This window comes from Microcaecilia unicolor, chromosome 8, assembly GCF_901765095.1.
Source record: "Microcaecilia unicolor chromosome 8, aMicUni1.1, whole genome shotgun sequence".
In the NCBI taxonomy this organism is placed as follows: domain Eukaryota; kingdom Metazoa; phylum Chordata; class Amphibia; order Gymnophiona; family Siphonopidae; genus Microcaecilia; species Microcaecilia unicolor.
In genome coordinates this window covers 191,549,887-191,569,808 of record NC_044038.1, presented here as the reverse complement: position 1 = coordinate 191,569,808, position 19,922 = coordinate 191,549,887, and the positions used below count along the sequence as shown (strand labels likewise).

General features: G+C 43.9%; 1 protein-coding gene across 3 annotated transcripts in view; it reads left to right on the top strand.

Annotated features, from left to right (window-relative positions):
* The window catches only part of C8H20orf96 (chromosome 8 C20orf96 homolog), a 292,892-nt gene extending 278,169 nt beyond the window's left edge, over nucleotides 1-14,723 (top strand). For all 3 annotated transcript variants that reach the window (XM_030212700.1, XM_030212697.1, XM_030212698.1), the window contains one exon: nucleotides 11,658-14,723. In XM_030212700.1, coding sequence (XP_030068560.1) covers nucleotides 11,658-11,718 — 61 coding nt within the window. In that variant the 3' untranslated portion in view covers nucleotides 11,719-14,723. The remainder of the gene's footprint in view (nucleotides 1-11,657) is intronic.
* Nucleotides 14,724-19,922: the final 5,199 nt, after the last annotated feature.

Genomic DNA, 19,922 nt, shown 5'->3' with positions numbered 1-19,922 from the left:
ATATCTTTTACAATATCAAAAACATCTGACGTTCTTTTTATCTCCCCATCCTCCCCTCCCTCCCAGTCCCAACCCTCCCCCTTCCATCCATTGCCAACTTCATAGGGAGCGCAGACAAAAACAAGCTTAACTAATTCAACCAGGGTATTATCTGTTCAACAATCGGCTTTTGGCCGCCGGGGTCAGAGTATTCCCGAACGGGCTCCAACACCGTTGTAATTTTACACCTGCAGCGGAGGAAAAGTCTTGAATGTCCATCCTTTCCATTCTTAGTAGCACAATCATACGCATTCTCCACTGTTGGGCTGTGGGATGTCTGTGAGATAGCCACTCCGTCAAGATGACCTGCTTTGCTATTATGATGGCTTTGAATACAAATCTTTTAAATCTGCTAGGGGATGGAGAGCTCAACGTCGGATGTCCAAACAAAAGAGCCGGGTCGTAGTGCCATCCCGTGCGCCACATTTTGGACACTTGTGCTGATATGCTTTTCCAGAAGAGTACCACACCTGTACACATCCAAAACATGTGTCCTAAGGTGACTCCTTCCGCCCCACACTTGGGACAGGACCCCCATGGAGATAACCCCATGTGGAATCTCTACGCAGGGATATATACAAGTGCAGCACAAATTTATATTGAAGTTTCCACTGTGTGGCATCTATGGAATATTTACGGATGGCCAAGATATGTGCTTTAAGTTGGGTCAATGTCAAAGAAACTTGTAAGCCAGTTTTTCACAACTCCAGCAGTCGTGAGTAATTTAGCTCAGGCATTGTGTCTCTTATGTGCCGGTGGTGGAAAGAAAGTGACACTCTCTGTTGTGACTCCAATGAATAAGCTGTGGAAGGATTAGAGACTCAAGTGTTTGTATTGTTAAATAATTTCTGGTTTTAAAAGAGAAAAAATGAAATCAGTTGTATTATTTCCACTAATATTGGACAATAAGTATGTTTCCAGCAAAATAAATTGACTATACACCGTTTTGGGTTTGAAGAGGCCAACCAGATGATCAATGTGGAATAATGATTCAGATAAATACTAACTGGGGATAATCAGGTTAATACTACGTTTTCTTTGTTTACTGTTGTTTAATTGATCTCCTTGTCTTGTTTCACTCTCCCTATTTTGTGGTCTAAAGAAGAGTATAGAATTACCTGATTGAAATAATTCTTGTATTATTTTGTCTGTATTTCTGGCAAGTTATTTTAGTGCTTGTAAAATTAAATTGTTATAAATAAAATAAAAATAAAAAGCTGTGGAAAGTTCTACTTGCACATCCTCCGCCAGGTCTGCCCATGGAAGCGCACTGATGTAATGGCTCAGTTGTGCATAATGGAAGGCATCCTTGGACGGAATTGCATATTCTAATTGAAGGTCTTCAAAAGGATTTAATTCCTCCATCTCATGTCACCACCTGTAATAAATATACCACTCCGTGTTGCCGCCAGTTGCTAAAAGCTGGGTTGTCACAAATTGACAGATACGGCGACACCTTTGAAGAGAATTGGTGTAAACGGAAAATCCACTTCCATGTCGCTTTTGCAGTGGTCATGATAGAAGAGAGTCTAAGCACGTTTGGAATTGTACCTCCGGCCACATGCAAGAGATTGCTGAAATGCACATTTGGTGACAACTGAAGTTCTAAGCTTGTGTTGGAGTATTCAGACGTTAAATAAAACCAGTCATTAATATGTCTCATACCGCTTGCTATTGTCACATATCTCATACTTATCAGTCCCAGACCACCATACTCTACTGGGATCTGCATTATCGACAAAGGGAGGTGGGCTCTTTTCCCCTTCCAAAAAAAAACCTCACAACAGCTTGTTTAGTCTTTTTTCGTCTGACATTTTCAAATACAATGGCAATAGCTGAAATACATCCATCCATCTAGGAATAATAAACATATTATACAGTGCTATTCGTCCTAATAGAGAAATAAGCAGTGCCCCCCACGCCTGCAACTTAAGTTGCGTCTCTTGCAGGAGTCTTTGAATATTTATTTTATATAATTGCGTGAGGTCTGCAGGTACATACACACCCAAATATTTAATGGATCCCGGTGCCCAGCTAAGAGGAAACTTTCCCTGCCATCTTTCTCGTGTGTCAGTCATCATCGGCAGGACCCGGGATTTAGTAAGATTTAACTGAAACCCCAAGTGTTATCCATACTGCCTCAAGCAGGTTAGCAATGAATCTAACAATCTAGATGGGTCTGTCGTTACTAACAACAAGTCATCTGTATATGCTAATGCTTTAATATGATGTCCCGCCAATATCACCCCCTTCACCTCTCTGGATAAGGAAATGTGACGCAATAGGGGCTCCAGGGACAGTATAAACAGCAGAGGTGAGAGCGGATATCCCTGCCTAGTTCCCCTTGCAGTCAGGAACTCCGATCCCTTAATACCATTCACCAGCAATGAAGCCATTGGCTTATTATACACGGTTTGTATTGCCCGCAAGTACCAGCCCTGGAATCCCATGTGCGCCAATGATTGAAATAAATAATTCCATCTAACCTTGTCAAAGGCTTTCTCCACATCTAGGCTTACTATCAAAGAGGGTGTCTTAGATTCTTGGCAGTACGCCATTGCAAACAACAGGCGTCTGACATTAAGTACTGATTGGCGGTGTCTGACAAACCCCACCTGTTCTGGACCTATAAATCTGGGGAGGACTGGTGCTAAACGCTCTGCTAAAATCTTGGATAACAATTTTACATCTACATTTAATAGCGATATGGGCCTATAGGACTCCACATTATCACTAGGTCTACCCAGTTTAGATATTAAGGTTATTAAAGCTGTATTGGTATTAGATGGAACGCTGCCCCTCACTATCATTTCATCATAGTATGCCACTAATGCTCTTAATGCCTTTACTGGCAGTGACTTGTAAAATTCTCCCGAGTAACCATCTGGTCCTGGAGCAGATGCCAAACAGGATTATTACACCCAATTGACCAATTCTCTCAGCTCCAACCCCCGTCATCTCTTCGTCACCCTTAACTCCCTCCTTAAAGTGCCCTCCGCTCCCACCCACCCCCTCGCTCTCTCCTCAATCACTGGCCAATTACTTCCGCGACAAGGTGCAAAAGATCAACCTTGAGTTCACTACCAAGCCATCTCCTCCTCCTCACCCTTCAACCCTCTCCCTCAACCAATCAACCCAGGCCTCCTTCTCCTCCTTTCCTGACATCACCGAGGAGGAAACCGCTCACCTTCTTTCCTCCTCGAAATGCACCACCTGCTCTTCTGATCCCATCCCCAGTGGAGGAGTGGCCTAGTGGTTAGGGTGGTGGACTTTGGTCCTGGCGAACTGAGGAACTGAGTTCGATTCCCACTTCAGGCACAGGCAGCTCCTTGTGACTCTGGGCAAGTCACTTAACCCTCCATTGCCCCATGTAAGCCGCATTGAGCCTGCCATGAGTGGGAAAGTGCGGGGTACAAATGTAACAAAAAAAAAACTTACTTAACATCATCTCTCATACTGTCACCCCCTCCATCTGTCATATCCTCAACCTCTTTCTCTCCACTGCAGCTGTCCCTGACACCTTCAAGCACGCTGTAGTCACACTTCTCCTCAAAAAACCATCACTTGACCCCACCTGTCCCTCTAACTACCGCCCCATCTCCCTCCTACCCTTCCTCTCTAAAATATTTGAGCACGCCGTTCACAGCCGCTGCCTCGACATCCTCTCCTCTCATGCCATCCTTGATCCACTTCAATCCGGTTTTCGCCCTCTACACTCGACAGAAACAGCACTCTCTAAAGTCTGTAATGATCTGTTCCTTGCCAAATCCAGAGGCCACTACTCCATCCTCATCCTCCTCGATCTATCCACCGCTTTTGACACTGTCAATCATGATTTACTTCTTGCCACACTGTCCTCATTTGGGTTCCAGGGCTCTGTCCTCTCCTGGTTCTCCTCCTATCTCTCCCACCGCACCTTCAGAGTTCACTCTCATGGATTCTCCCCCATCCCGCTATCTGTTGGTGTTCCCCAGGGATCTGTCCTTGGACCCCTTCTCTTCTCAATCTACACCTCTTCCCTGGGCTCCCTGATCTCATCTCATGGTTTCCAGTATCATCTCTATGCTGATGACACCCAGTTGTATCTCTCCACACCAGACATCACCGCTGAGACCCAGGCTAAGGTATCAGCCTGCTTATCCGACATAGCTGCCTGGATGTCCAACCGCCACCTGAAACTGAACATGTCCAAGACCGAGCTCATCGTCTTTCCACCAAAACCCACTTCTCCTCTTCCTCCACTTTCTATCTCAGTTGATAACACCCTCATCGTCCCCGTCTCATCTGCCCGCAACCTTGGAGTCATCTTTGACTCCTCCCTCTCCTCTGCGCATATCCAGCAGACAGCCAAGACCTGTCGCTTCTTCCTCTTTAACATCAGCAAAATTCGCCCTTTCCTCTCTGAACACACCACCCGAACTCTCGTCCACGCTCGCATTACCTCTCGCCTTGACTACTGCAACTTACTCCTCACCGGCCTCCCACTTAGCCACCTATCCCCTCTTCAATCTGTTCAGAACTCTGCTGCACATCTTATATTCCGCCAGAACCGATATACTCATATCACCCCTCTCCTCAGGTCACTTCACTGGCTTCCAATCAGATACCGCATTCAGTTCAAGCTTCTCCTTCTTACTTACAAATGCACTCAGTCTGCTGTCCCTCACTACCTCTCTACCCTCATCTCCCCTTATGTTCCAGCCCGAAACCTCCTTTCACAGGACAAATCCCTCCTCTCATTACCCTTCTCTACCACCGCCAACTCCAGGCTCCGCTCATTCTGCCTCGCCTCACCCTATGCTTGGAACAACCTCCCCGAGTCCTTACGCCAAGCCCCCTCCTTGCCCATCTTCAAGTCTTTGCTTAAAGCCCACCTCTTCAATACTGTATTCGGCACCTAACTCTTACCTTTCAGGAACTCCAGACTGCCCAATTTGACTGCCCCTATCGGTCTGACTGCTCACGCGTCTTTTAGATTGTAAGCTCTTTGAGCAGGGATTGTCCTTCTATGTTAAATTGTACAGCGCTGTGTAACCCTAGTAGCGCTTTAGAAATGTTAAGTAGTAGTAGTAGTAGTAGTAGTAGTAGTAGCAGAATGTAACTTTAAAGTCTTAATCGCCGCCTTTAGCTCCGACAACTGTAAAGGGGTGTTGAGAGATTCTATCTCTTGAACACTTAATCTAGGTAATCCTGCCCTCTCTAGATAATCAATCAAGCCTGATTCTGACATGCCTTCTTCAGCATTGTATAGAGAGGTAAAATAAGTTGTAAATATTTGTGTTATTTTTCCCTGGTTATTTGTTAGACTACCGGAAGTTTCCCTAAGGGCTGCAATCGTCCTTGACCCTCCCCAGTTTTTATCACTCCTGCTAGTAAGCAGGCAATTTCCATATCGCTGCAATTTATATTTACGGTATAAAATAGAGTGAGACTCCCTCTCGTGCAACAAAGTGTTAAGAGCCACTTGCATGGTCTGGAGGTTTTCGCAAGTTTGATGAGTAGGTTGTCTAATATGGGCTTGTTTTGCCTTTTTCAGCTGGTCTTCTAATTGCAAAATACATGCCACTAAGCGTTTTTTTCTGGCACACACGTACGCAATTATATCTCCCCTCAGCACAGCCTTAGAGGCCATCCAAAATAGAATTGGCTGATCCTCATGTGCAGCATTACTGAGGGCGTAATTATGTCACTTATCTTGCACGTACTTTTGAAAATGTGGGTCACTGTATAGATAGGCTGGGTATCTCCAACCTGCACCTCTTCCCTGATCACCTACAGTCTCTAAGTCCATCCATACTGGTGAATGATCTGAAATCAGGGCCTATTGTCACAGATCTAATGGCTGCAAAAATTGAGCGTTCTACTAAAATGTAGTCTAGCCTGGCCTGTGTTCCATGTGCTCTAGAACGGTGAGTATAATCCATCTCCCCAGGGTGCAAAACCCGCCATATGTCTACTAAATTGAGAGATCGAGAGAACATAGTAAAAGTGTCTGTCCGATACCCTCTGTAGTGTGGGGAGGTCAGATTAGAACAATCCAACAGCGGATCTGAAATCAAGTTAAAGTCCCCCAGAACTACCAAGCATTGTGCACTACATTTTAAACATGACTTAATTAGAGATTGAAAAAAACTAGGGTCTTGTTGATTAGGGTCATATAATACTAACAAGAGATGGGACGCCCAAGTTTTGCTGAGGACGTCCTCGCAAAACATCCCGGTGAAGGGGTGGGGAAACCCATATTATCAAAACAAAATGGACGTCCATCTTTCGTTTCAATAATACGGTCAGGGACGCCCAATTCTTGAAATTTAGGCCGTCCTTAGAGATGGTCATCCCTAGACTTGATTGTTTCAGATTTTTGGCGATAATGGAAACCAAGGACTCCCATCTCAGAAACGACCAATTAACATCGGCAGTGACAAAAGCGCTAGAATCACAACGGGAAGCTCTCTCGCACAAACTGGACAGCTTGCAAACTGGACTGGATGGTGGTGAATGGAATTCGCTTGGAGGAGGGAAAGGTGAGTAGTGGAGTGCCTCAGGGATCGGTGCTGGGGCCGATTCTGTTCAATATATTTGTGAGTGACATTGCCGAAGAGTTAGAAGGTAAAGTTTGCCTATTTGCGGATGATACTAAGATCTGTAACAGAGTGGACACCCGGGAGGGAGTGGAAGACATGAAAAAGGATCTGAGGAAGCTAGAAGAATGGTCTAAGTTTTGGCAATTAAAATTCAATGCAAAGAAATGCAAAGTGATGCACTTAGGGAATAGAAATCCATGGTTGACAAAGAATTGTACAGGGATCTTATTCAGATTCAAAGTCAAGTGGTCTCAGTCTCCATCTGCTGGTAGGCATGCATAACCCAACAGTCTGGACTGGTCTGGAGTGCTGATATGGAACCAGTCTTTTGGTCACCCCAAGTGGTCACCTTTCTGCAAGGGGCAGAATCCAGCTTTTTGCCAACTCCTACTGTGAAACAGGGTTATCACCTACCATTTTCCAAACGTGCCAGTAGACTGGCTTTTATAGGATCACAGTTGCAGATAGTTGACCTTCAACAGTAGCTGGCAGTTGAATTCCTAGCTTATGTATCAGCCTGCTTATCCGACATTGCTGCCTGGATGTCCAACCGCCACCTGAAACTGAACATGTCCAAGACCGAGCTCATCGTCTTTCCACCAAGACCCACTTCTCCTCTTCCTCCAGTTTCTATCTCAGTTGATAACACCCTCATCCTCCCCGTCTCATCTGCCCGCAACCTCGGAGTCATCTTTGACTCCTCCCTCTCCTTCTCTGCGCATATCCAGCAGATAGCCAAGATCTGTCGCTTCTTCATCTTTAACATCAGCAAAATTCGCCCTTTCCTCTCTGAACACACCACCCGAACTCTCGTCCACGCTCGCATTACCTCTCGCCTTGACTACTGCAACTTACTCCTCACCGGCCTCCCACTTAGCCATCTATCCCCCCTTCAATCTATTCAGAACTCTGCTGCACGTCTTATATTCCGCCAGAACCGATATACTCATATCACCCCTCTCCTCAGGTCACTTCACTGGCTTCCAATCAGATACCGCATTCAATTCAAGCTTCTCCTTCTTACCTACAAATGCACTCAGTCTGCTGCCCCTCACTACCTCTCTACCCTCATCTCCCCTTACGTTCCCGCCTGAAATCTCCGTTCACAGGTCAAATCCCTCCTCTCAGTACCCTTCTCCACCACCGCCAACTCCAGGCTCCGCTCATTCTGCCTCACCTCACCCTATGCTTGGAACAACCTTCCTGAGCCCTTACGCCAAGCCCCCTCCCTGCCCATCTTCAAGTCTTTGCTTAAAGCCAACCTCTTCAATGCTGCGTTCGGCACCTAACTCTTACCGTTCAGGAAATCCAGACTGCCCCAATTTGACTGCCCCTATCGGACTGACTGTTCACTTGCCTTTTAGATTGTAAGCTCTTTGAGCAGGGACTGTCCCTCTATGTTAAATTGTACAGTGCTGCGTAACCCTAGTAGCGCTTTAGAAATGTTAAGTAGTAGTACTATGTGGAGATGGATACTGGGGTCCAGGAGAAAGGCGAACTTGTACCTAAAGTAAAATGCATGATAGGTAAGATTGATGTAGCCGTAATTTGCATGAAGGGACCAACTATAAATACCACAGCAATAAACTGTATATACTATTGTGGAGCAAAAATAATTTCTGAAGAGTCATAACAAGAACAAAAGCCCACAAGAAATGTATTTATTTATTTATTTACGGTTCATTTCTACCCCACATTTTCCCACAAATGCAGACACAATGTGGCTTCCATGAATTACAAAAGTTAAAAGATACAACGCATGAATTTAGCAGTAGAATAAGGATAAAACGTTAGCAGCAATTAGGATGGCTAAACAACAGAATTACTAATGGAATACACTTGTTCAAAAAGGTACGTTTTCAGCAGCTTCTTGAAAAGAAGGTGGTCAGCTTGCGATTTTAGGTACAGGGGAAGAGCGTTCCAAGTCTTCGGGCTGGAGTAGTGGAAAGTAGAGGCAAAAAGAAGCTTGTATTTAACACCCCTGCAAGATGGATAATGTAGTTGTAAAAAGGTGCGTGCTGTTGTGATGGCATTTTTAGGCGGGAGATCTATGAGAGGAATCATATATTCCGGAGCTAAGCCATTGGAAAAACAATTAGTGATGAGTAGGATGCCATAAATAGTGAGGAAATGCAGCTTATTTCAGCTGGAGATTTCTCATAAAAACAAGAAGTGAATTCCATATAGAAGGAACCTGATATAAAATAGATGATGTAAGGTACCATAAGACCTAACCAATTTCAGGAATGGAAAACTAAGCTGCATTTGATTTTGAAAGAATAAAACTGTCTACCTGAAACTAAATTAATCAAAGATATCAGATGTGGAGGCGCCCAAGTTTTCCTGAGGACGTCCTCGCAGGACGTCCCCGCGAAGGGGCGAGGAAACCCATGTTATCGAAACAAGATGGGCGGCCATCTTTCGTTTCGATAATACAGTCGGGGATGCCCAAATCTCAACATTTAGGTTGACCTTAGAGATGGTCGTCCCTAGAGATGGTTGTCCCCGATTTTCAGCGATAATAGAAACCAAGGACGCCCATCTCATAAATGACCAAATCCAAGCCCTTTGGTCGTGGGAGGAGCCAACATTCGTAGTGCACTGGTCCCCCTGACATGCCAGGACACCAACCGGGCACCCTAGGGGGCACTGCAGTGGACTTCAGAAAAAGCTCCCAGGTGCATAGCTCCCTTTCCTTGTGTGCTGAGCCCCCCAACCCCCCCCCCAAAACCCACTCCCCACAACTGTACACCACTACCATAGCCCTTAGGGATGAAGGGGGCACCTAGATGTGGGTACAGTGGGTTTTTGGTGGGTTTTGGAGGGCTCACATTTACCACCACAAGTATAACAGGTAGAGGGGATGGGCCTGGGTCCGCCTGCCTGAAGTGCACTGCAGTACCCACTAAAAATGCTCCAGGGACCTGCAAATTGCTGTCATGGAGCTGGGTATGACATTTGAAGCTGGCATAGAGGCTGGAAAAAAATATTTAAAAAAAAATTAGGGTGGGAGGGGGTTAGTGACCACGGGGGGAGTAAGGGGAGATCATCCCCAATTCCCTCCGGTGGTCATCTGGTCATTTAGGGCACATTTTTGTGGCTTGGTCGTAAAAAAAAAAAAAGGACCAAGTAAAGTCGGCCAAGTGTTTGTCAGGGACGCCCTTCTTTTTTCTATTATCGGCCGAGGACGCCCATGTGTTAAGCACATCCCCGTCCCGCCTTTGCTATGCTTCCGACATGCCCCCTTGAACTTTGGTTGTCCCCATGAGGGAAAGCAGTTGAGGACGCCCAAATCGGCTTTTGATTATGCTGATTTGGGCAACTCTGGGAGAAGGACGCCCATCTCCCGATTTGTGTCGAAAGATGGGCGCCCTTCTCTTTCGAAAATAAGCCTGATAGTGGAACTGTACCATACAAAATCTTAAACGTAACAACAAAGCTTAAATTGAACTTGGGCCTCTATCGGAAGCTATATCGGCAAGCTCCATATTTTAATCTTGCCGCAGCTTAGTAAAAGGGCCCCTAAGTAGTCTAGACAAGCTGCAGTAGACCTACCGCATGCTAAAAAAGCACTACCACAGGATGCGCTGAGGCATAGTTTTCAACTTAATGTGCGCTAATCCTGTGCTAGAAAATATTTTTTATTTTACAGCGTGGGAGGCATGTCTGGGGGTGGAGAGTAGGTGTGCCTGCACAAATCAGATAACATGGGCACATTACTGCGCGCTGATTAGTGTGGGAGTAGTGCGGGAGCCCTTACCACCTCCTAAATAGGTGGCGGTAAGGGTTCATGGCAGTAATGGCCATGCACTAAAGTGGAAATTAGCATATAGCCATTAAAAAAATCTCCATAAACGCAACCATTTTACTGCCGCGCTAAAAGTGACAACAGCTTGCAGGAAACCCATACGCTGACAGCAGTACTGGCCATTTTTTAGCATGGCTTAGTAAAAGGACCCTTTAGTGCCTGGATAGGTTCAGAATAGGCTATCTTCATTAGGATATGAGGAACTAGGAAGGACCTTGAGATAGATCTGCTCCCTTTATGTTCCCAAGCTAAGAACGGAGAATTCTAAGAAATTGAAGGCTAGTCAGGGGTGTGCTGGTAAATTTTTAACAACAGGCTCTTTCTCCGGACGTAGCCAGCTCTGCAGTTGGAAGGGCCAGGGGTGGCTGGGTGGGGGGGAGCAACACTTGCCTCTCTCTCCTCCCTCCCTTTGTGTGGGCACGCTAGACATACCTTTGCTGGCAACCAATAAATGGACTGCCACCACTCCCAAGGTCTTGCTCTGAGCAGCATGCTGAAACTTCTCACACATGCTGGAGGTCCCAGCCTGCTGCTCAGAGCTGGAAACAAGGAGCTGGGAGCAGCAGCAGTCTATTTACTTGGCTGGCAAGGCTCGGCATCCCCACCAGCAAAGTAAAAGAGAATTCAGCAGGGGGCCCAAGCCCACATTTTGGGAGCCAGTTGTTAAAGTAGCCATGGAGGGCCCTACTTTAACAACCGGCTCCCAAAATTCTTAAAAACTTAACAACCAGCTCTTGCGAGCCTGTGAGAGCCTGCTCCAGCACAACACTGAGGCTAGTCCTCCATGGGCTATGTCTGAATCAGGAGAAAAAGCATGTAGTCATTTGACCATGACTTTGCACAGTGTTACAACCTTACTGCTCCTGAAGGATGCTGGTAAACGTGTTGTGGCAATCTCACTCTGATCAGAACACCATCCACCTGCTAGCCTAAAAGAAAGGAGTGAGGCAGATGGCAACCTTTTAATTTAAGGAATGCAAGAGAAAGTAAGTCTTACTGGGCAACGCAAAAGTCTCAGTGTACATAGAAAAATTTGTATTTGGCCAAACTATTTGTAAAACTGAAGATGCATTAACATTATATTTCTATATTTGCAGATAATTACAGAGCTCACATGTTGAATATTTTTATTATATATTTAAATTTGTACATTTTTTTATTATGCTTTGAAACTGTGATATTTTAAATTTAAAATTCGGTCTTTTCCCATTTCTCTTCCATTACAGGTGCACCCCAGATATGGAGATTATTCTTGACATCCCTCTACGGGAGAAAACCATCATTTAGATGGGAAAATTCTGCTTTTCATAAGCAAAACTGATGGAAAGACACATGATCAGCAATGTGAAATCCACATACATTCACAAGCATTACAGGGTAAAATATACCCATGTCTTTGGAGGCATAAAGAAACAGTACCAGAATTTTTTTATCATCAGCTATTCAACAAAAAAAAAAAGCTTTTGGATACCAAATTAAACACAGCAGATCTTTGGAAGTGTGGATAAGGTTTTCTGTATATTGAAAGTGTGGGGGGGGGAGGGGCTGTCTTTTTTGACCACCTGTCTGAACTTTTTCTCCTCAAAGTAACCCTCCTTCTATCAGGCAGCATGCCACAAGCATTGCAAGAATCCATACCAGTGCAAGGGCACCTTCTCCAAGATATTTTCCACTCCCCCCCCCCCCCCCCCCCCCCCCCCCACTTTACTGCTTGCATTCTAGCAGAAGCCATCAACACAGCTATATGCTGCTTCCTATTCTTCCTGGGACAGGGATTTGAGCTATGCATTCCTAAACTACAGTACTTGCCCTATAGGCCTGGACAATATGGGGATGATTTTCATAAGGAATTATCCAGATAGGAGTAGCTCCTACCCACCTAACTCGTGCTCACTGGGTCTAACCCAGATTTCAATGGCACTTACCCAGATAGTGCTGCTGAAAATCCAGGCAGACCTCTGTAGCAGGCAGACCCAGGAGTTATCCAGGTACCGCCTATATTCCGTGCCAGTACCTGGGTAGCTACCAGTTCTAAATTAATCAAGTAGCTATCCGGCATCATCCTGAATGTCAGCAGTACCTGATAACTCCCAGCGATTGCCCCAGAACTGGATAGGAGCCAGAACTGAATATTCAGTTTAAATAAATGCTGGCTGAATATCAACCCATCTCTCTTCACAAGGTTTGACTTAGAGATCCAGATGTGCCCTTGAGTTAAACTGACTCCTGACAACCACACATTGATGGCCCCCTCCCCCTCATGTTTTTTTGGCACAATACAGAATTGGTTTGCCAGTACCTTATCCTGAAGCAGAAAGGGTTAAGTGACTTGGCCAAGGCCAAAAAGAGCTGCCATGGGATTTGAACCTTGGCCTGCTGGTTCCCAGCCCACTGTTCTAACCATTAGGCACCTCCTCCACTCCACAAGGTTTGAAGTGAGGTTTATGTTACCTGAAAGTCAGGTTGCCAGCATAAACAACCAGAACAGTTCCAGCTGTATGAGTCATCCTTGGGTGTATTTTGATTAAGCCATGGTGTGTTAACTGTCACCTGAATTATAAACAAGGTGCTGTCACCTCTGTTAGTTCAGTCCAGCCTAGTCAAGGTGTAGTGTGCAGCCAAATTCACAATGTTTTCCCTTTCAAGTCCCCTTTTCAAGGAAAGTCTGTTACTTGTTTATTCTTAGCATCCTATCAGACCAGTCCAGTCAAATGAGTTGTGTTCCTCTACCAGTGGATGGGGACAGAGGAAGAAAATAGTTCTTGTGACTCACTCCTTAAGGGTATTATGCACCATAGAGTGTTCTGTATTTCTCCATCTCCAAAGCGGATGGATGATAGGCTAACAATCCTTACCCTGACCAGGTTTATAACTAATTTCAGTTGAGCTTTATGTACCCTTTTGGGGTTATATGCTCCTTAGCCAGTTTTATGCTGAGTTTCAGTGGAGTTGGGGTACCTAGTTGGCTTGCCTCCTGAACCAGTTTCTCAGATGTGTTTCAGTTGAGTTGGGTATGCCGTCCTGGGCTTGTTCTCCTGACCCAGTTTAATGCCTGGGTTTCAGTTCAGTTGTGGGTGCCTTTTTTGGCATAAGCACCTATATATAAAAAAAGAGAGGCAGTTGTTCTATGGAGCTAAGTACATCTCAGAGAGGTCTGAGGCAGACTGGATGGACCGTGCAGGTCTTTTTCTGCCGTCATCTACTATGTTACTCGCCCTCTCTCTCCTCCCATTGGACTACCAACATCTCCTGTGGAAGTCAGCCTGCATTTGATGAGCCTGTTCTGATGTTTTCAGTTATTTCAGTGCTTTGGTTCTTGTGCTTCTGTTCCTTATTATGGTATCTAGCAGGGATTACTGACAGGAACCTTTGTTTTTCTGGTTTCTATAAACAGTTAAATGTTCTATGTGACATCTATAAGCAGCAAATATTTTTTTTTACTCTCTTATGTAGAGGATTAGCTACTACTGTTTGTGTGACATTACATTTTCCTCAGTGTTCCAGACTGTTGCAATTTTTCCTGCCAAAATTCATTTTCCATTTCTGTCAGCTGGTGTTAGGAATTTACCCCTTTGGTTCATTGCTGTATGCTTCAATTTGATTTAATTTTATAATTTATGGTGTAGCCACCTTAACAGTTACAATTGTTGCCTGAATAGAAGATACAGATTATATATTACTCCCTATTGCTGCTTGTAAATAGAGGGCATAAGTTTCATTTCTCCCTACTGCTGCTTGTACATAGAGTGCATACATTTTGTTTTCTTGTAAATAGCATGTGTTGTTATACACTTATAGTAAATCACATGACAAGCAGTAACTCATGAGGACCTGAAACTATATGACCCATATATGGCATACAGATTTGTTATAATCCGAATGGTGAGTGAGGCTGAGGACCCCCACCAAATAAGTAGATTTTTCAGTGTTTAGGGGAGGAGGAGCGATGAGGTTCATGCAATTTGCACACTGTAAGTAAGGCAAGCAGCATGAGGGTATCATGCATAGGGGGTAAGGGAATGGCCATGAGCACCAAGTGTGCACATGTATGGAACAAGAGAGGCTGGTAGGAATACAGGAAATACCCTTTTGTGTACAATGAGTAAGAATAAGAGAAATAATATGATTTATAAGAAATTAAACGTAGCACAGTATATAAGTGCAGAATGAGAAAGCCAGCCTGAGTAGATTTTGCCAATCAGCCTGAGCCTCTTGCTTTCTGGGTGACAAACTGCTCCAGAGGGAACAATCATTTTTTGTATAGACTAAGAGAAATACCAATAAATATTTGCTTGGTGCGCCTATCTGAGTCTGATTGTGTCTCTTTTCCAGCCAAGGAGATGTTCTCCAAGGCTGAGGTGTTTTCCTGTCCTAAGGGGCAAGAGAAAGGAAAACCAAGATTCTATTACTTTTTTTCTGTTTTAATTTGAATATCAATTAGGCTAAGTCATTCATTAATTGCAGTTAACAGTATTTTTCCTGTATGGAGTTCCTAAGAATCAAGTGTTCTTTTTTTTTCTCAGAAATGTTATTCATTTTTAAGTATATAAAACAAGAAGTGAGGAGAGTGGATGAGGATACCAACACTTGTATATTTTATTTAAAAATGAAAAATGAAAAAATAACAATGTACATAAAGATGACCCGACACGGCCGTGTTTCGGCCAAAAGGCCTGCCTCAGGGGTCTTTACAACCTTGGTAGATGTAACTCGGAATGTGTACTCCAAGGGAACTGTCGAGACACAATCCTCTAAGGTCTCCTCTCTTCAAAAAGGGATATAAAAAATATATAATAAAAGGCAAAACGGACTTGTAATACTCCTCTCCGAAGAGATGTCTACAATTGCGGAGAGGAGTATTACAAGTCTCGACAGTTCCCTTGGAGTACACATTCCGAGTTACATCTACCAAGGTTGTAAAGACCCCTGAGGCAGGCCTTTTGGCCGAAACACGGCCGTGTCGGGTCATCTTTATGTACATTGTTATTTTTTAATTTTTCATTTTAAATAAAATATACAAGTGTTGGTATCCTCATCCACTCTCCTCACTTTTTGTTTTATATCCCACGGTTTCGTGAGGGTTTTCACCTCCTTTTTTTGTTTTTGCATTCATTTTTAAGTAACAGAATAGAACAATAATGATAAACATGTTCCATTATAACTTGACAAAAATAAGAACAAAAATAAATTGAATGTCGATATCAGCACTGATCAAAGAAAGGTGAAAGTAAAGAAAGAAATCAAGAGAGAAGAAAGAGGAAGAAATGTCTAAAAGATAGCACTGATTAGCTACTTACCAAAAAGACAATAGCATAGATTAGATACAAAGCATTCTATATCAAAGAAAGGGATTGTAAATATAGGTCTAATGAAGACCAAGTCTGGATTTTTTTCCCAGTATAACCAGATATTTTAGCTGCAATAATTTCCAATTTATGATAATATAATACAGATTGCCACCAGAAGTGTGAGTTAAGCAACGAGACATCTTTCCAGTTGGTCAAAACAAGTCTCTGAGCAATAGTTATTAAGATGTCTATCGATCTTCTTTGATGGTCAGGTAAAGTCATTTAGTTGAAAGTGGAATGTCAAAATGGAAAATAGCAGAAATGGTATTCCATATTGAGGACCAGAAGGGTTGTAACCAAGGACTTTCATAAATCATATGAAATAGAGTACCTGTCTAATTTGCAATGCCAACAAGTATTACAGGACAATAACCCAGCAGAGTGAAGTTTCTTTGGGGTCCAATTAGTCTTGTGATAGAGGAAAAACATTGATTGAATTCTGTTGGTTTAAGAGAGATGTCTTATAATTATTTGTGCAAGAGATTTGCGTGAGGTATTATACAATGAAAAACCAGACTCAAATTCCTAAAAGTGAACAATGGAATTATTTGCATTTTGAAAAGGTTTCAGTAGCATCTTATATAGAGAGGACGCTACATGGCCTTTGTCATATAAAGTACGTGCCAAAGCTGGTAGAGAGGGTTGACTGTTGCAGGTTTGGGGGAGAAGCTTAGAAGAGGAAAGACAATGATTCAGTTGCAGCCATTGAAAGTAGCAGGAAGGAGGTAAAGAAAACTTGGATTGCAGGCTTTCAAATAGCAGTTTTTTGTTGGTTGGGTCAAATATATCTGCAAGTGTCCATATGTTTCGGGTGGACCAATAAGAAGCTTGGGGTTAAACCAAAGAGAGGCAACAAAGGAGACAGAAAATGGAAACTCTAATGTATTATCAAAGTGTGTGTTAACAAGTATTAAGTTTGTGTTGTTAGCTACAGACAATGTAGCAGTGGGCATTAGAGAGATAGGAATTGGATACAACAATCATTTTTTTTAAGTAAAGCAAAGAGGAACATATTCAGTTAAGTCAGGAACAAGCCGTCTAAGTCTTTGCTGAATTATGAAAGATGTATGATAAGGGAGAAAATCAGGAAAGAACACAACCTTGGGGCTTTCAATTTGGTTACTGAGATTTTAGGAGGCTTAGAATTACATAAGAAGGAAGTCTTTCTATTTTTTTGTAGAAGATAGGTGAGAATAATATTGGGATCATGCCTAGTATGAAGTTAATTTTTGGAGAGACCAATGGTCTCTTGTTTTAATAGTTTCTAGTCTACCCCACCAGGATAAATGTAATGGGTGCCAGATAGACAATAGAGACTTTAAATAGTGTATAATATCGTAATTTTTTAGAATTGTTTCTTGTATTGTTGTAAATAATGAAATGCCAAGGTATTTTAGTTTGTAGATGACTACATAAGACCAAAAAGTTTAATCAAATCAGAGTGAGTATGAACATTAAAAGGTAATACTTCAGTTTTAGATTGGTTGATTTTATAACCTGAAAAGATTGAGAAGGTAGCTATTAAATCAAATAATGGAGGAAGAGAAATAATCAGATTTTTGATATAGAGCAGAATGTCATCTGCATAAGCAGTGATTTTATACATTTCAGGGCAAGGTGTGGAAGGGTCAGAATGTAATGAAAGGCCTAATATATCGTGACTTGATAGCTAGTAATAATGGTTCAAGAGCAATATTAAACAAATATGGGGAGAGAGGACAATCCTGCCAAGTTCCTCTTTTTAATTGTATGTGATTAAACAGAGTATTGTTAGCTATAATTTGTTCAGAAGGGTTAGCATATAAGATTGTAACTTTATCTATAAAGTTTAGATGAGCTCCAAACTAGCTCAAGGAATGGAAGAGGTATGGCCATTCAACCCTGTCAAAAGACTTCTCTGCATCTAGCGATAAGGCTGTGACAGGATAAGGAGATTTTTTTGCCAATTCAGATAAGTGAAAGAAAAGTCTTGTGTTATCTGTTATCAGTCTGCCAGGCATAAAGCCGATTAGGTGAAATCATTTTGATGATGAAACTTTTAAGATGATTAGCAAGTACTTTTGCATATATTTTGTAGTCTATGTTTAATAATAAAATTGGGCGATAATTGTGAAACTCTAGAGGACTCTTATTAGGTTTTGATATGACTGTAATAAGGGCATCTGTAAAATGACTAATGCGAGTATTAGAGTTGGGGAGAGAGTTGAAAAGATCTGTTAGGTGTGGTAACAGTGAATGCTGAAAAAACTTAAAGAATTCTGGGGGAAGGCCATCTGTGCCAGGAGATTTTCTAGAAGATAATTGTTTTAAGGCTTGTGTGTCTATTGGGCTCATTTTAGAAAGAGAAGGACGCCCATCTTTCAACATAAATCGGAAGATGGACGTCCTTCTCACAGGGTCGTCCAAATCTGTATAATCGAAAGCCGATTTTGGACATCCCCAACTGCTTCCCGTCGTAGGGATGGCCAAAGTTCAAGGGGGCGTATCGGAGGCGTAGCGAAGGTGGGACATGGCCGTGCCTAACACTAGGATGTCCTTGACCCATAATCGAAAGAAACAAGGACGTCCCTGACGAACACTTGGATGATATTACCTGGTCGTGTTTTTCTTACGACCAAGGCACAAAAAGGTGCCCGAAATGACCAGATGACCTCTGGATAGAACTGGGGATGACCTCCCCTTACTCCCCCAGTGGTCACTAACCCCCTCCCACCCTCAAAAAACATCTTTCAAAATATTGATTGCCAGCCTCAGATGTCATACTCAGGTCCATCACAGCAGTATGCAGGTCCCTGGAGCAGTTTTAGTGGGTACAGTGCACTTCAGGCAGGTGGGCCCAGGCCCTTCCCCCCCTACCTGTTACGTTTGTGGAGGAAACAGCGAGCCCTCCAAAACCCACCACACCCACATCTAGGTGCCCCCCCTTCACCCGTAAGGGCTATGGTAGTGGTGTACACTTGTGGGGAGTGGGGTTGGGGGGGGGGTTGGGGGGCTCAGTACAGAAGGTAAGGGAGCTATGTACCTGGGAGCAATTTATGAAGTCCACTGCAGTGCCCCCTAGGGTGCCCGGTTGGTGTCCTGGCATGTCAGGGGGACCAGTGCACTACGAAAGCTGGCTCTTCCCACGACCAAAGGGCTTGCATTTCGTCATTTCTGAGATGGATGCCCTTGGTTTTGATTATCGTCGAAAATCAGAAATGACCAAAACTAGGAATGACCATAAATTTCAAGATTTGGGCACCCCCGACCGTATTATCGAAATGAAAGATGGACGTCCATCTTGTTTCGATAATACAGGTTTCCCCGCCCCTGGATGGGGACATTTTGCGAGGATGTCCAAATCGAGGCTGTCCCTTTCGATTATGCCCCTCATTGTCTGCATCGAAAGTTTACTTAGAATCCAATTATCAGATTCAGACCATGAGGTCTTTGTAAGGGATCTAGAAATTTGCTATTTTCAAATTAGTACAGTGAAATTCAGATTTGTATAGTTTAGTATAATAGTAATGAAAAATATTTAAAACTAGTAAAACAGGCTCGTTTCTGACAGAAATGAAACGGGCGCTAGCAAGGTTTTCTCAGAGTATGTATGTTTAAGAGAGTGTGTGTGAGAGTGACTGTGTGTGAGAGAGAGAGAGTGAATGTGCGGGACTGTCTCTTCATGTTCAAGTGTACAGCGCTGCGTACATCTAGTAGCGCTACAGAAATAATAAGTAGTAGTAGTAGAGTGTGTGTGTGTGACAGAGAGAGAGTGAGACCGCTGGGTGCGAGTGTGTCTCCTCTGTCCCCTGCCCCCCTCCAGCCACCCAGTGATGCTCCTCTCTCCCCTGCTCCCCCTGCAGCCACCCAGCAATTCTCCTCTGTCCCCTGCTCCCCCCCAGCCACCCAGTGATTCTCCTCTCTCCCCTGCCCCCCCCTCCAGCCACCCAGCGATTCTCCTTTTTCCCTTGCCCCCCCTCCAACCACCCACCGATGCTCTTCTCTCCCCTGCCCTCCTCCAGCCACCCAGTCTCATTCTCCCCCTGCCCCCCCAGCCACCCAGCGTATCTGCTTTTTCCCTGCCCCCCTCCAGCCACCCACCGATGCTCTTCTCTCCCCTGCCCCCTCCAGCCCACCCAGTGATTCTCCTCTCTCCCCTGCCCC